This window comes from Sebastes fasciatus, chromosome 21 (genome assembly GCF_043250625.1).
Source record: "Sebastes fasciatus isolate fSebFas1 chromosome 21, fSebFas1.pri, whole genome shotgun sequence".
NCBI lineage: Eukaryota > Metazoa > Chordata > Actinopteri > Perciformes > Sebastidae > Sebastes > Sebastes fasciatus.
In genome coordinates, this window is record NC_133815.1 from 25,687,866 (window position 1) to 25,704,768 (window position 16,903).

At 44.4% G+C, this 16,903-nt stretch overlaps 1 protein-coding gene across 4 annotated transcripts in view; it reads left to right on the forward strand.

Annotated features, from left to right (window-relative positions):
• Nucleotides 1-16,406, forward strand: part of LOC141759733 (phospholipid phosphatase-related protein type 5-like) — a 139,791-nt gene extending 123,385 nt beyond the window's left edge. For all 4 annotated transcript variants that reach the window (XM_074622051.1, XM_074622053.1, XM_074622054.1 and 1 more), the window contains 2 exons: nt 2,797-2,931; nt 16,188-16,406. In XM_074622051.1, coding sequence (XP_074478152.1) covers nt 2,797-2,931; nt 16,188-16,217 — 165 coding nt within the window. In that variant the 3' untranslated portion in view covers nt 16,218-16,406. The remainder of the gene's footprint in view (nt 1-2,796; nt 2,932-16,187) is intronic.
• The last annotated feature ends 497 nt before the right edge of the window (nt 16,407-16,903 follow it).

A 16,903-nucleotide genomic window follows, 5' to 3' on the forward strand; every position in this document is an offset into this window, starting at 1 on the left:
GATAAGCGGTTGCAGATGAGGAGGATGTGTATCAAAAGCATTCATCATATAAGTGGTGTGTAACAATATATACATACTTCGCGAAAGTTTATCAGTTGACATATTCCCGCTGTCATCACTGACGTTGTTGCTGCCGTATTTATTCCTAGATGGAGTGTTGATGGAGCAGCTACAATGTTAGCATAGCCTGGCACTGATCGATCCGAACTCCATTCAGAAAACAAAGATTTTAAAAGTTGTTTGCTTGTCGTCTTGCGGACAGACCCGACAAAGCATGAATTCGGTCTTTTTACAAATCGACATCATGATGTCGTTATTTCGGCATCATTTTGATCTGTTTATTGTATTATTATTATTATTATTTTGGGTTCATCCAGCAGCAGCGACGTGTGGCTTGCTCCCCAGAAAACGCAAACACAGAACTGTTCTCCGCCTTTTCATTTTGAAAGAGCAATGGCCAATGAGGAAACTCCAACAGTCGGCCGACCAATCCTGTAACTTCATCACTCAGTCAGTCACTCAGTGACAGACTTTTGCGTTTGTAAGGCTGGCCCTCTGCGGTCCAGTAAAAAACACTGGACATTCGCCCAGGAGACCGGTGTTAATGTCCCGTGTGAAACCAGAAGTCATTGATTTGTTTGTCACGTAACTTATGTACTTAAGTTACATTACTTCCAGAGTTATTTTAACCCAAACCGCAATCTACTCCTAAACTTAACTAAGCAGTTTTATTTTGGAAAGACTGAAGTGGAAATATGACACATTCGTCACGTGTTGCTGGACAATCGTAGGAAAACGAAAAATACGTTGTTGAAAGTCGTGTTGAGCGTCACGAGAAAAGAAAAAGGGAAATTTGTGTCTATGTACACAAATCAAACAGATTAAATTTGGTGACTCTTTCACAAACTGCCGTGAGACTGTGTTGTTTATTGTCTTTTGTAATGAGAGGTATCATCTGAATCTGCTTCACACAGCTTTATAGTGAGTTTCAGCTAATTAACTCTGCTGTTTTGGTTCACCCTCACCTCTCTCTGGCTTTGTGTTCAGTAGCAGCACTCGGCTGTAAAAAGCTCTGAAAACAAACTATACACTACCTGCTCAGCAGCAACCAGCAGACAGACCCAGTCGGAGACTAGCTGGTGAACGTAGCGCAGCATTTAGCAGATAAAGAGACTTCCCTCAGGAGGTTGGTGGAGACCAAACCAGAGCTAAACCAGAGAGAATACTGGACGTACAGCACACAGGAGGCACTTCAGGCGTGTTTTTCAGTTTTTCAGTCGCATGTTCGTATGACAGACCGTGACCTTCAGCGCCCACTGGGACGGTTTGCAGCCTTGTTTGAAGCAGTCGGGATGAGAGTCACTACCTCCAAGTCTGAGGCCATGGTTCTCTGCCGGGAACCGGTGGACTGTACCCTCCAGGTTGGAAGTGAGTCTGCCTCAAGCGAGGGAGTTCAAGTATCTCGGGGTCTTGTTCAAGAGTGAGGGTAAAATGGAGCGGGAGATGGACAGGCGGTTTGGTGCTGTACCGGACCGTTGTGGTGGAAAGGGAGCCGAGCCGGAAGGCAAAGCTCTCGATTTACCGGTCCATCTACGTTCCAAGATCTATGTTCCAAGATCTACGTTCCAAGATCGCGGATACAGGCGGATGAAATGAGTTTCCTTCGTAGGGTGGCTGGGCTCAGCCTTAGAGAGAGGGTGAGGAGCTCAGACATCCGGAGGGAGCTCGGAGTAGAGACGCTGCTCCTTCGCATTGAAAGGGACCAGCTGAGGTGGTTCGGGCATCGGATCAGGATCCTCCTGGACGCCTCCCTTTGGAGGTGCTCCGGGCACGTCCAGCTGGTAAGAGGTCCCGAGGTAGATCCAGATCACGCTGGAGGGATTATAAATCTCATCTGGCCTGGGAACGCCTCGGGGTCTTCTAGGAGGAGCTGGAAAACGTTGCTGGGGAGAGGGACGTCTAGAATTCCCTGCTTAGCCTGCTGCCCCCACGACGCGGCCCCGGATAAGCTGAAGAAAATGGATGGATGGATGCGCTCCTATCAGTCCACACAAGCTGCATAACAACTTGTGCTATACGTGCGCAAACGCTTCAAGTCTATTTTCTTCCGTTTGACACACGGAACTAGTGATGAAGTGTTGGGCTCTGAGCGTTGCCAACACCAGGTGACCTACAGTCGGTACCGTGTCTGAACGCATCTTATTTACACTTAGAAACAGAGATCCTAAGTTAGCAGAATTATATTTTGTGTTCACTTCCTGCTAAGTAAAAATGTGTATATATTGGAACAATTTCTGTAAATCAAGTAAAGCATGTGTAAAACACTATTTGTTGCAAATACTCCCCGTTTGGCCTTTGGCTCCTGGAACAAAACACCTGAATAGAAACCTGTCTGGCTCTGCGTGGTTGATGCCTTTTCTCAAGTTTGCTCGCGAGCTTTACGCCCCTCTACACAGAGTTCCCAGGATGCACTGCTCTGTAGGATATAATGGAGTGCAGAGGGACCGCTACCCTCAGAGTTTCTGTGTATCTCTTCTCTGCTCAGCCAACTTGAAATTGGTTATTTTTTCATTTTTAACCTCAAAGCCACATTTTGCTCCTTATTAGAGGAGCTTGTGCAACACCCACATCCATCACAGCTACAGTCACAACCCCCAGGATAGAGTCAACACACACATATGTGACCTACATACTCGGGTTAGTCTCTTAATCAGGAATCTCTATCAGTCCTTGAAATTCAGTTACAAACGTCTCTGTCCTCTGACACTCCTCTTTCTCTGTGTGTGTGTGTTATAGGTGGTGTGTGTGGTCCATAACTTCAAAGGCAAGTTGCTGCTGAGCGAGGAGTCACCAGCGGAGCAGCGGCCCAACACAGCCATGCTGAACATGGGCCGGATGGAGAGTCCTCTGGAGAAGTACATCGCCTCACAGGTCAGCACAGCACGGCAGCACAACACACCTGTATGAAGTCGGATCACCTTTTAATGCCCGATTACTGTCTGTCTTTCTGTCTGTCTGTCGGTATGAAGCAAACTCATACTGCACATGAGCTTTAGACGAATATGGCTTCTAATGGTTTGAGGACGACGGTCGCTGATAGCCATATTAGTCAGTCAGTTTAAAAGTTCACAATTTTCATGCAAAAACAAACAGCTATGTTTCCTGACGCGTGTTGCACTCATTGAAAGCCGTTTCTCCGGTTGGAACTCAGCCAATCGGAGCTGTTTAGACGTCGAGAGGTCGTATTCCTGTGCCAGAGCGTTCATGTGAAAATAGAGACAAGTGGGGATGAGATTGATGCGGTACTGTACATGTTTTTGCAAGTCAACTTACAGAACTACGGATTCCTATTGCATGTTCAGACAGAACGCAAAGCAGATTTTGGAGGCGGTGCGATTGCATACGAAGTCAATGGAAAGATATGATTTAATGTGCAGCACTAGTGGATTGAAACCACAGTTTCTGGTGAGTTTGAGAGGTTTCAGAGGTGGATCTGAGCACAAACACACAGACACACTCGGCAAACTACAAGCACAGTCAGGGCGTCCGTTGCTAGCTAGCTTACAGAGAATGTGCAGTTGGTACGTTGGCTGTTTGAGGCAAATAAACACAAATAGTCCAGCAGTCAAATATCTGTAACTGATGGAAGGCGATAAATGGCCTGAAATGTCCTTAAATTTGTATACTTACTTTTGATGGCAATCATTTAGTTAACTCCTCCTAGCAATTGGTGCCACAGTTTCTGTGTCCACTATGACATAGACTGGCCAGATATATCTAACACCTAAAGCCCGGGACACACCAGGAACGTCAGGATCGCGTGGCGGCTGCGTGATTCACGTGTCGGGTGTTCACACCAGCTGCTTGTCTGCTGCGTTGTTGCTGCTGTCAGCCCTTTCTTTCTACATACAGTTTGCCTTTTAATGGCCATTTCATTTCATTAGACAGAGAAAGGTTAAGAAACATGTGGAAATTTGTAAATAATAGTAATAATCCACAATTAAAACACGGTACTATATTCATTCATGGAGCTCTCCAAGTCACTGCATGTTCTACAACACTGTCCGGCACATGTTTCAGAATAAAAGCCTCGTGTTAACAAATGAAGGAATTCTGTCCACAGAAAGTCTTTACTTTTTTTTCATCTCCGTAACAGATTCTACAGATAGACATCGAAACTGTAGTAATGTAGCTGGTATGATGTAAATATGCAGTCGATAGATCACTTTCACTGTCTGTTGCTGTTGTGAGACGTGCGGCACGTGTCAAAAATAGGCGAGACCTCTTTTCTCTAGAAAAGACGCAGTCTCACGCAGGCAGTGTGGCTGCTCTAACCTGTTAACACGGACGCCAAAATAAAAAACAACAACAAGTAACGCAGCCGCCACGCGCTCCTGACGTTCCTGGTGTGTCCGAGGCTTAACAGGAGCAGGATGTCACGCTGAATAATGAAGTGAAAAGAAACTGGCAATTCAACCTGTGAAACATCATTTTGTTAGTTTGTCCATATACAGGTGAATTTCACACGCAAATATGTTTTGTAAGAAACGTAATGCTGCCCAGACAACGTATTTTGTCATGGAGACGATAACGTAACGGCCAGGCCACATGCTACCAGACTCCACTGAAAGAAACAGTCTTTTTGCCTTGCTGATCATTGTAAAGTTCACTTCATTCAAACTCAACACAAACAAAATAAAACTCATCAAACCCGTCTCGGTTAGCCTAGCCTTTCCCCAACAATCACCGACTGTGGTTTGGTCGAGATAACTCCTTAATCCACTGAGTGATGAGAACATATGCCTTCTCTACCCGCTGTCTTCCCCCTCTGTCTCTCTCTGCCGTTGCCGGCCTCTTTGTGCTATTATTATCGCTCAAGGAGTCTGTTGCTGAGCGACGAAAGTCGGAACAATCTTTTAAATTAGGCTTTGTAGATCTAATAAGAGAGAAGACTCAGCAACTGGATTGCCAATTTCTCACATCAAATTTGTTCAGAAACAGATTTTGGTGGACTGAAATAACTGAAAGTTTACAAGCATATTTTCCTTGTTTCCAAATTGGGGGGACAGGAAATGCATCGCACGCATAGATTGTGGGTGTTTTAGGAGCATGGAGGATGGAGGATACACGCATGCATCTTTTAAAACGTGACATCATCGAAGCCCACCGAAGGAATCCTCGACATTGGAACTGTGCTCCTTCAGTCGGCTTGATGACGTAGCATCCTTGAAATCCAGTCGTTCGTAGATCCTTCCCACAGTTACACAGGACTAATAAAGCATCCGCTGACACCCAAAGACCTGACATTTGATTTGGCAGCACACCTGGAAAGGTTAAGTCAAGTTAAATGTAAAGTGACAGGTGTCGGCTCCAGTCACTCAGCAGTATATTACACATGATGCTGGTGTCAGTGTTCTCAGCACGAGGCGTCATAGGTGCTTTCACCTGCCAAGTAAAATCATACCGCTGAATATGTACTTTCATTTAGTCTTAAAAGAATCAGTTACATTAATCAATCAGTTGATTGACTTATGGCACATAATATTGCTTAACATATGCTTGTTCCATCTTAGCAAATGTGTGAATTTGCTGCTCTTCTGCATCTCAAATGGTTGTAAATGAAATTTCTTTGAGTTTTATACCTTCAAAAAACTGGACTAATGAAAAATAGTCGATGGCTGTATTCGAAACCGCATACTATACTAGTAGTAGGTACTGATTTGGCCAAAATGTAGTATGTAGTATGCGAACAAAAGCAAAATCTACAGTATGCCAAAAATACCCGGATGTCGTACTGATTTGGAAAAAATCTCCAGAATGCATCAGACCAGTCTATCTCGCCTACTGTATCCCACAACGCAAAGCGCTGGACCGCTACAGGCTATGTAAGAACAACAGCAGCCAAAAATGGCTAGTTTTTTTACATTTTCGTAGCTATTTCATCACTAAATTCACTTCTAAATTTTTTTTAGGCGAGAAATCAACTGTGTAAATTATTAATATCAGCAGTTTTACAAAGTTAGATGGTGAATCGAACATTTGTTCCACCGTTGTCGGAGTTTAGAAGCTCCACAAAATGCCGTGACAGCTAGCTAGCGCCTGCCGGAGTCGCTGCCAGCCAGCCGGGTAGTCCCGCTGAGAGACCGCTATGAGCTGCTGGAGCTCTCTAGAGACCGGTCTGTAGACGAGAGGCTTTGATTTCCTTGTTGACAGATAGTTTGTTTAAATATTACGACATAAATGTCCATTATAAATTAACAGGAACATGAGTTTATCTGCCTTTATGGAGTTGAAAAGCTCCACAATCGCCCGCCAGCATAGCTCACTGGAGAGACGGCCACAGAGCAGCAGAGTGGAGAGGGAAGAGGAGAGAGAAGAGGAGAGGGAAGAGGAAGAGGAGAGGAAAGGGAAGAGGAGAGGAGAGAGAAGAGGAGAGGGAAGAGGAGAGAGAAGAGGAGAGGGAAGAGGAGAGAGAAGAGGAGAGGGAAAAGGAGAGAGAAGAGGTGAGAGAAGAGGAGAGGGAAGAGGAGAGGGAAGAGGAAAGAGAAGAGAGGCAAGGGAAGAGGAGAGAGAAGAGGAGAGAGAAGAGAGGGAAGAGGAGAGAGAAGAGGAGAGGGAAGAGGAGAGGGAAGAGGAGAGAGAAGAGGAGAGGGAAGAGGAGAGAGAAGAGGAGAGGGAAGAGGAGAGAGAAGAGGAGAGAGAAGAGGAGAGGGAAGAGGAGAGGGAAGAGGAGAGAGAAGAGGAGAGGGAAGAGGAGAGGGAAGAGGAGAGGGAAGAGGAGAGAGAAGAGGAGAGGGAAGAGGAGAGAGAAGAGGAGAGAGAAGAGGAGAGGGAAGAGGAGAGAGAAGAGGAGAGGTAAAGAGCCTCCTCTGACGGGTCAGAGAGATTCCTGCTGAGACAACATGACCCTTTTTATCATGTCTCTAATATCTGGAGGGAGATCAGTCCTCTGTTTAGTTGCTGTAACTGAAAAAGCAGTTTGGATTAAGAGTGTGGATCAATGTTTTATATTTCCCGTCTCCCCTCGTTGATGATCCTGTTTGTCTCACTTCATTATGAGCTGTTAGAATAAATAGTTTAAACCTGCAGTCTCTTATAAAGTAAACTAACAGAACAAATACATTGCTTTAACCGTCACATACTGCATACTACTGAGGAACGCAGTATGTACTGTATACTGCATACTGCGTTCCTCAGTAGTATGTAGTAGGCGGTTTCGAATACAGCCGATGACTCAACTGAAACGGTCTTCACAAGTGAGTGGCAATGACTAACCAATAGGACGATTCTTTTAAAGGGGCTGTATGTAGGAATCAGAAATTGCTTGTTAACAGTGACACCTGTTAAGTCAGCAGTCAGCGTCCTGTTGCTCGCGCTCCCACTACATAGACGCCAGCGAGCATCGGTCAAAACAGTGAGGCGACACACACCAGAGTGAACGTGCTTGACAGGCATCATGTTGAATAACTTAAAGAAGATCAGCCAGCTAAAACCACAATATCACTATACAGTATATTTCACATGCTTGGCAGTAATGTTAACTTAGCTGTCCTGTAGGAGTTTTGCCAGCTCGGGGTCCGTTTTGATACCCACAACCGAACAAAAGTCCCTCCATGAATCGAAGGCCCGGCTGATGTTCATCCTAGTCCGTCCCCGTCCCCCGACGGCGGTCACATTCCTGTTTTGCCAGACGGGCTTCGCTAGATATAACTTTGTTTTTTTTTGTGCTTCCGTAGAGTTTGTGTTGGAGTCTGAGTCATGGTGGGAGCTGGTCGTTTGTTGGCGTTAGCGGACTCCATTTCTAACCGAACGTTAGCTACGGTTGCACGCTGTTAGCCCTTTAAGAGCAACGAGCACGCATGACGTCACAACTGTTAGATTTTCCCAGAAAAACGTCCCACATCGTTCACATTAAAAGTAGTCTACAAGCTCATAAGAAATGTGTAAAAACGTACGTACAGTCCCTTTAAAAAGCCATTGCTGCAGTATGTGGAGGAAATACCCATATTAGTCTGACTCTATCATGTGTGGATAATCTCATACTGTATATAACAATGCTCATCTTTACAGTTCTTGTTCTTTTGGGACATAAAACTAACCATTAGCCCTAATAAAGGGTACAGGTAGCAGTGTCTAACCTACACACACACACTGCTGTAGGAGACGGACGATGAAGATGAAGAGTCCAGCTACATTAAGGAGCGTCTCCTGGCCTTCCTGAGCTGGCTGCGGGGTCTCGACTGGATCCAGCGCCTCAGAAACAAAAGGCAACACACTGTGAAGTGGTTTCAAACCTGAGCTCTGCCACATCTCTGGACACATCTCTGCTCTTCCTTTCCTTTTTATTCCACATTTGAGTTACACGGATACCACCGGCTGATATTGTTCTCATCTGGTCCAGCCTCTATTCTGTTAGGTCTGCCAGATACTATAGTGAGGTAACTAGGGGATACAGTCAGAAGTTAGCAAACCCTTTATAAAGTTTGTGCACTGCTCTGCACACTGCCAAGTCTGATGAAATCGAGTTTAGCAAGACCAGCGGTTCCCAAACTTTTCATGTCGTGCCCCCTTTGGAATCACTAAGCTAGACCAACAAATTCCTGTTGCTTAATGACAAAATATGTAATTTTTCATTCCCATTCATCTGTCTCGATGTCTGCGTGATGTCTGTGACAGGGACCTTTGATAAGGAGAATCTGTTTTAAATACAGTGAAACTGGGACCAATCACAAGGCTGGTTATGTCTGGGGGGCTCGCATACTCAAAAGTGCAGGATAGAACAAGAAAGATTTTCCTGGACTGCATCCCTCAAAGACATCTGCTGTCATTAGAGGGACTTATGGTGATTTGTCTTGGAGTGTTAGAACAGTGTGAGGCCACAGACATGCAGGATTAAGTTCCACATGGCAGAAGATGATACACACATAGAAGAAGTGTTCACTGAAAAGCTTTATTCTTCAAGAAATAATACCAGGATTACACACATTTTTACAACTTTCCCAAAAGCTGACTGAAACCCAGATCATCATCCCGCTGTGAGTGTTTAAAACTGACAACAGCGGACATGAATTAGTGAAAAACGACATCAACAATAAGAATGCTGGTAGGTTTAGTATTGAATATGTCTGTCTCTAAGGTGTGTTTATTGTTGTTATATTTTTGTGAGATTCACTTTCAGCACACGAGGAAACGGAGTAAGACACCGGAACCTTGATCTGGCTTGTTAACTCGTGTTGGTTAATGCCAAACTGAAGCAGGACTCATGAGCGCTGGGTGCTTTGTGTGTTTTGGCGACCCGTTCTCACTCCCAACGCGTCAAATACAGATAGATAAAACAAATAGAGCCAGAGCAACACGACCTCCTCTCGACGCCAAACCGGTAGAGCCAGGGCAACACGATCTCCTCTCCACGCCAACCAGATAGAGCCTTAGCAACACAACCTCTTCTCCACACCATATAGGTAGAACCAGAGCAACATGACTTCCTCTCCACGCCAGATCGATAGAACCTTAGCAACACAACCTCTTCTCCACGCCATATGGGTAGAACCAGAGCAACACAACCTCTTCTCCACGCCAGATCGATAGAGCCAGGGCAACACAACCTCCTCTCCACGCCAACCTGATAGAGCCATAGCAAAACAACCTCCTCTCTACGCCATATAGGTAGATCCAAAGCAACACAACCTCCTCTCCACGCCAGATCGATAGAGCCAGAGCAACATGATCTCCTCTCCACGCCAACCAGATATAGCCTTAGCAACACAACCTCTTCTCCAAGACATATAGGTAGAACCAGAGCAACACGACCTATTCTCCACGCCAGATCGATAGAGCCAGGGCAACACAATCTCCTCTCCACGCCAACCAGATAGAGCCATAGCAAAACAACCTCCTCTCTACGCCATATAGGTAGATCCAGAGCAACACGACCTCCTCTCCATCATGAACCTAGAGAGAGGACCATATTTTTGTTTTTCATTCACAGTTGCTTAGTAATAATACAGAGCAACTGACGTAGTATAAAGAATGAGAAAAGCTGTGTTTGTTGGGTCAAACTACGTCCACTTCTTATATACAGTCTATGTTCTTAACAGTTTTTTAACCTGTACAGGAGGTTAAGCTGTTGTTGTTCCAGTACCACGAGTCAGAGCTATTACTTTAGTGAGTACAGTGTTTTTTGTGACTGATAGAAATGGTGGACAAAACTACAAAAATGAGAGCCAATTTGGAATTTCCTTTGAACATATCAATTGGTCCAACCATGGTCGTTTGACTACCCATCTGTTGGGCTAGTAACCATCTTGGTCCACAGTGACCAAACCAGTTTGTGTCCGATGAAACCAAAGAGAGGCTGAGGCTGATTCAGCCTAACTTAACACTGTGTCCAGAGGATTTGGCGTGTGTGGTTGAAGTGCTTTTCCTCCTTTCTCTTTGCATCCGAGTGAAATCTCTGTTTTCACATCTTCCGAATGCACAAAGCCAGATGTAACAGCGTGTTTCTATTTACTCTAGCCTGCTGTGTTGTCTTTTCGCTTCCTCTAACAAGGTACATATTTAGCAGCTAAATGTAGAAAATACACGGCTCCAATCTGATGATTCAATTCACAGCTTTCCTGCTGAGAGAGCCTCCGCTCGGTTGCCTGCAAAGAACAGAAAAATCTCACACTCTCACCTCGGCGCTACGATGGGCTCGCTGGAAAATTGCCCCGCTCTAAAAATAGCTCAGCATAAAGATGCCTGAAAGCTAAACAAGCCACAGTGAACAAAATGTCAGAGCAGGAAGGAACCTTTCAGCAGAAAGAAATGAATCCCACGCTTTTATTTTGTTATTTTTTTTTCTTCTTTGCTGGAGTGGAACGCTGAAACTCAGCTGGAAGACATATATCACTGCCTAAGTATGATTTCCCTGAAAGATAAATGAATGAAACAAGCTAATGACTTCATCAGATTTTGGCACCAACTCTTCTTTGTATAGAAAATTGAACGGATTAAAACACCCAGGAGGATATCGCACTCTCTCATTTGGAGGGTGAATTATTGCATTTTACTAGAAACACAACAGGAGATCATGTGAGATATTTCCTCCAATATAAATGCTAATATATCTCCTTAGTCAAAGGAAAACTCTTAATCATTGGCTTGAACTTGCAACCTCAACATACTGCTGGATGCGATTATTTTAACACCGTCAACAAGTAAAGTGAGTAAAACAAAATCCAGGGAGAGGAGAGGTCAGTTATTTGATGCTGTGTGACCCCCTCATGTACATCTCCAACATGGTTCAGGTGTAAAAATGAATTATAGAAATACGGCATTACTGAGGTGAGAAAGGGACTGATGGTATATGCCACATGTCAAGCGCTGATTCTGAGTGGTATGTCACTGTTGGTTATTTGTGCGCTGCTACTGTTCGACTGTCTTATGGCACTTATAAATGGTATGTCACTCATGTTGCCCACGGTCATATTGGTGGTGTGGCCACTCTTGTTTTAGTGTCATATGCTGATTCTTAGTGGTACGCCACTTTGACTAGTGGTATTTTACTGCTGCTTTTATTGACTGATTTGTTGGTGACAAAACATTTCAGATTTCAAATAAGATATGAGAGAAGTAGACAATGCCGTTGAAGACAACATTGATGATGGTAACCCTGCTGCTGTTGTGTGTTGCACACACCTATTTCCAACAGTACACCAGTGACATACCATTATGATGTAGCATATGCCAGTCGACACACAGCAACTAATCAAAGGGGAGAATCACTAAGTATCAGCGTATGACACTAAAACAAGATGGGCATACTATTGGTATATACCAGTGGGAAGGGGTATCTGTCAGTGAGTGACATACCATTTACAAGAGCCATATGTAGAGAATGGTTGCAGCATACCAATGGTCTAAAGTGATGTACCACTCTGGCATATTCATTTAATTGGCATATGCCAATAAAACCAGAGTGCACTATAATCAGCCACTACTCCATCTCTGCATCACTCCAAAAATAAACACACTGCGTAAAGATAGGAATAAAACCAGTGAGCCAGTGAGTGAGATGCTCTGCGCACACATCCACTGGATGTCGGCTGCAATGGCAAGGCTTTCTTGATTTTAAGGGGTGTATATGTATCTTTTTTTAAATATACAGTTGGCCTATATCTCAGCATTTCATTCATTCCTGTGAAGAAAAGTAAATTTTTTTTTTTTTTAAAGTTTGGATTATAATTTAAGATATAAACAGGATGAGGGCATGGTGAAGACCTGAACACAAGATGTATTCACAGAGTGTTCCCTCTCTGCTAAACAGCCTTGTCCTGCTTTAGAAAAGTACGCCGTTAAATCAACCAACAAGCTGATAGAAAAATGTCAAAGTGTCAGAGAGAACAAAAAAACAAGCCTACTAAGTATGAATAATTGTTAGAAATACATTTTTACAAAATACACAATACAAAGAATTGTATTAAAAGTTCCTAAAATAACAGGAAAAATCATCTCTGATGTAATATTCAAATATTCAAAATGAATCCAAATAGCTCGTCCTACACAAACTTCCTATTGCGTTCACTATTTGGGTTAAATGCACAGTTTGTCAATTGTTCTTTACTGTTATTGTTATGCATTGAATATGAGGTAGCCATAAAATGTGCCACTTAGTCTCCGGGGTCAGTTCACTCAGTGATAGAAAAGGGGTCCCTTAAGGAACAAGGTTGGGAACCACTGCTGTACTGGGCCTTTAGAGTTCTCCACGCAATACGTATCAATGTAAATATGCCGAATTAGCACAATAGCTAAATTTTATCCGTAGTCCTGAGGCAGACACTCAGAAAAACATAAAACTAATTTTACAATTGCAGGACACCACACAGGACAATCCACAAGACAGTCCACCGAACAGCTCACAAACAGTTTCACATACGACACATTTGTGACATTACAAATAACTAGGGATGCACCGATACCGATACCAGTATCGGGTCCGATACTGTGCTCATGTACTCGTACTCGCAAAACGGCTCCGATACAACGGCACCGATACCACTTTACAGCGCAACATTAACCTCTCGTCACCATCTTTCGGGTCCTCACGCTCCATCTCCCCGACGGTGCGGGCGAGACGGGCCGGTGGTGCGCCCGACCCCGCTGGGCCGGTATTCCACGTCAGCTGGCCCTCACTTTCATTGTGCCACAGGGTTTGCTTGCACCCTCTGACTCACACGTGCGTTAGACTCCTTGGTCCGTGTTTCAAGATGTGACGCGACGCGGTTAGGGCGCACTGAGGGCAGTCCGCCCCCCATTCGACAGTCGCACCGGGAGCAGGGAGCCCCGTCACGGTGCGGCGAGGTCCGGGCGGGGAGCGCTGTAAAGCTGCGGCCGTGAGCCACCTTTGCCCTGAGCCTTTCCAAGCCGACCTAGAACCGGTTGCGGCGCACCGTCTCGTATGGGGGACTCCCCAGTCTGCCGTGTGTCGCTCACACCCTCCAGCTGGCTGTTAACAAGGTTTTTTTGGCACAGAGAAGTACTCGTATCGGTACTCGGTATCGACGAGTACCCAAATGTAAGTACTTGTACTCCTACTCGGTCTGAAGAAAAGTGTTATTGGTGCATCCCTACAAATAACTGACCCACATACAATATCTGTACAGCTTGGCAGAATATGTATTATACTGTATAACAAAATAAAATAAACCACAGGACAAACAACTATACTCTACCAGATGAGAAAATATTGTAGGTCAGTGCCTTCCAGATATGACAGATCTGTCTCTGTGGTCTGTGGTCTGCTTCAGTATGGTTAGAGAGAGATCAGTAGTGAAGAGAATCATTAACTGTTGGTGGGAGAGGGAATGTGAACCATCCACCTCCAACCATAAACAGAGGTTTGTTTGGACACCAGCATTGTCAATTCTTTCTGAAGAGGACCGTCTCAACAGGACATCCTCTCCTCTGCTTAGCAGCGCAGCTACTTGAGGAGGCAGCAGGAGAGCATCTTTACCCCTCCCTCCCTCCTCCTCCTCCTCTTCTCCCCACAGCCAAACACACTCTGAGGTTGGATTAGAAAATCAAAGGCTCTAGTCTCCATGAACAACAGTCCCCTGCTGCTGCTGCTGCTGCTTCTGCTTCTTACTGGCATTGTTTTGCCAGTTTTGCATGCTGTGATGGTTACTAATCAGGCCTGGGTCTATTTCTGGGTGAAATGCTTTGATATATGTTTAAGACCTCATGAGAGTGAGTGGAGTGCTGTGATGGTTTGTTTTGGAGTTCTTGGTTCAAAGGAAAATTCTGGTATATTTCAACCTGGTATATTTACGTTTAAATATATCTTCTGATGCACATACTTGGACACACCATCGGTGTGGTATCATGGAGTCATTGGGTGTTTCGGGTCTGGCGACAGACACCCTCGTCCAGGCGACCTGACCGAGGTTGATCAGGCCAAGTGGCCTTCTACTGACCCCACCGGTCACTAGATGCTTCCTCTACTGCCTCCACTTTGTTGTTGATGGCTTTTCTCTTCTTGGTCCTGTAATGCCCAGGGTTCCTTAGTATGGGTGGGGAAAAAATCAAATCAAATTTTTTTTTTTACAATTTTGAAATTCATTTTTCAACGCCAGAATCGATATATTTGTTTCATTTGAGTCTATGTGGAGGTAGAAGGAAGTTACCGTTTTTATTGTCGTAGTCAGAGTAACGTGACGTCATATCCGTTTCCATATCCGTCAACAAAAACAAACCGCAGCGAGCCGAAATGAGAAAGTATAAAACGTTGGAGGGTCCGCGTGGATACGACCTGCACCCTCACATGTTAAATCCAGCGTGGTAAACACTACACATCCAGTAAAGGATGGAAACACTTTGGGTTTCACACATTGACAGGAAAAGCAGAGCTAGACATCACGGCTAAAGCTGCATGCTAACTCTGTCACGGACAGGAAACGTTATCGTATCGCGGTAAAATTGTGGTTGAGCCGACCGACGCTACGACTGTAGAGCACCCATATACTGAAATTTATGTTAAATGCATTCAAACGGCCCCGATGGAGCTGACCATGGATGGATAAAGAGAACGGAGCTGACGGGAGAGCTAGAGACCACCTTGGAGAAGTTAGCGGAAGTAGACACGTGGGACTACATCTGGTTTTCAAAATAAGGTGTTAATAAAGGGAACTGTATATACAAAATACATATATGGAAATAAGATTGATTGGATTATATTCACCAGAAGTATAAAACATTACATGTCCCTTATAAATGAAAAAGAAAATACCACTAATCTGTGAGGGAAATGTCTTTATTCTTTGATTTTTTGGGTTGCTGGATAATAAATAATTCCTGACAATGACTGATATATTTGACTTCAGGACAAACATTTTTACTGGATTCATTTAGAGATTTTCCAAAGTAAAAGTCCCTAGAAGTGTATGATTCAACTTTTTCCCCATGGTCTAGTGGTAAAAAAGTTAACAAAAATCACAATAAATCGTAATATTGAATCACAATACTTAAAAATCGCTATACATATTGAATCGGCACCCAAGTGTCGTGATAGTATCGAATCAGGAGATAGGTGAACCGCCCCGGCTCCGTTCTTTAGGCCTTGCTGAGGGAATGACTTGCAAACCGCTGACTTCCCACCTCCACTGGCATACACTTGGTCCTCCACCCGCTCCTGGTATAGAGTAGAACACAGGCTATGTAGAATATGTCGTTCTGCTCTGAGACAGACCCGAAGTAAACAGAAAGTAGCTGCCTGGAACGGCCGCAAGGGCTAACAGTAGAGCATCTACATCTGGGTCAACTTGTTCAAGTCGCTTCCCCTAATCTCTACAATGGAAGTGCAGAGTTCAAAGTTAGCACGACCCGGAGAGTCACAATGGAGACCTTTAAGGGAAATACAGCAGGTGGAGATATACCAGATCTTTCTTTTAAACCCTCCAAGATTCAAACCCTCTTTCTTTCTGGTTTTCTGTTAAGAATGTTATTTGGAGCCTTCCCTCATAGACATATTTGTGTCCGGACTCTATAGGTCACATGACTCTAGGAGACATCATGAGACAGGCTGATGATGGGAGCAGCTCTAAATTACTTTTGAGGGATTCGTCCAAATACAAGTGTCCTGATAGACCAACCTCAACACCTTGTTTCCATTGTCCTGATTTCATTTTTTATCTTTCCCTCCCTCCCTGCAGAATCACATCGCCTTCGCTGAGGTCACATGACGTGGAGTCGGCCGTCTGGCAGACCCATTGGACGTCCACGCTCTTCACAGTCCAATCCAACTAACCGGAGCGCAGCGCTAAACCCATTCTGTGTGTGTGTGTCTGGTCTGCGGTACGTTGTTCTATGTTGTCTTTATAAGGCCCCTGTTGTCATTTGCAGCTTCTTGTATTCAAGAAAAAAAAAAGAAATCTAGGAAGAAGAGTCGGTAACCCAGCGGGACAGGTTGCTTCTGCTTTCTCCATCTATGCACTTATTCTGAATTCTTGTTTGACTTTTCGAAATGAAGCTTGTTGTGAGGCGAAACCCCAGAGTGGACTGGTTGAACACTGTGGGACTCTAGAAGAACAAGTGAAGAACTGGATCTCTGCCAAGGTCAAATATCTTCTCGTGGTTGGATTATGTTGATTATGTCAAACTGGTTCCAATAAGACGTCTGTAAGTCGTCGAGTGAGAGTCCAAACACAACGAGAGGGATTTTTCATCTTTCTCTATGTTACCTTCATAACATCCAAAGGACCGCTGTGAAGAACCAGCCCAGCAGACAGCAGGTCGCGTTATAGTCACGAAATTTAATGTATTGATTCGTGTACATCGACACGAATTTCAATTTTTTTTTCATGATGGTTCAGCACGAAATCAATTTGTGTCGTCAATCCACGTAATTGTGAACCAGGAAGTATAAAGA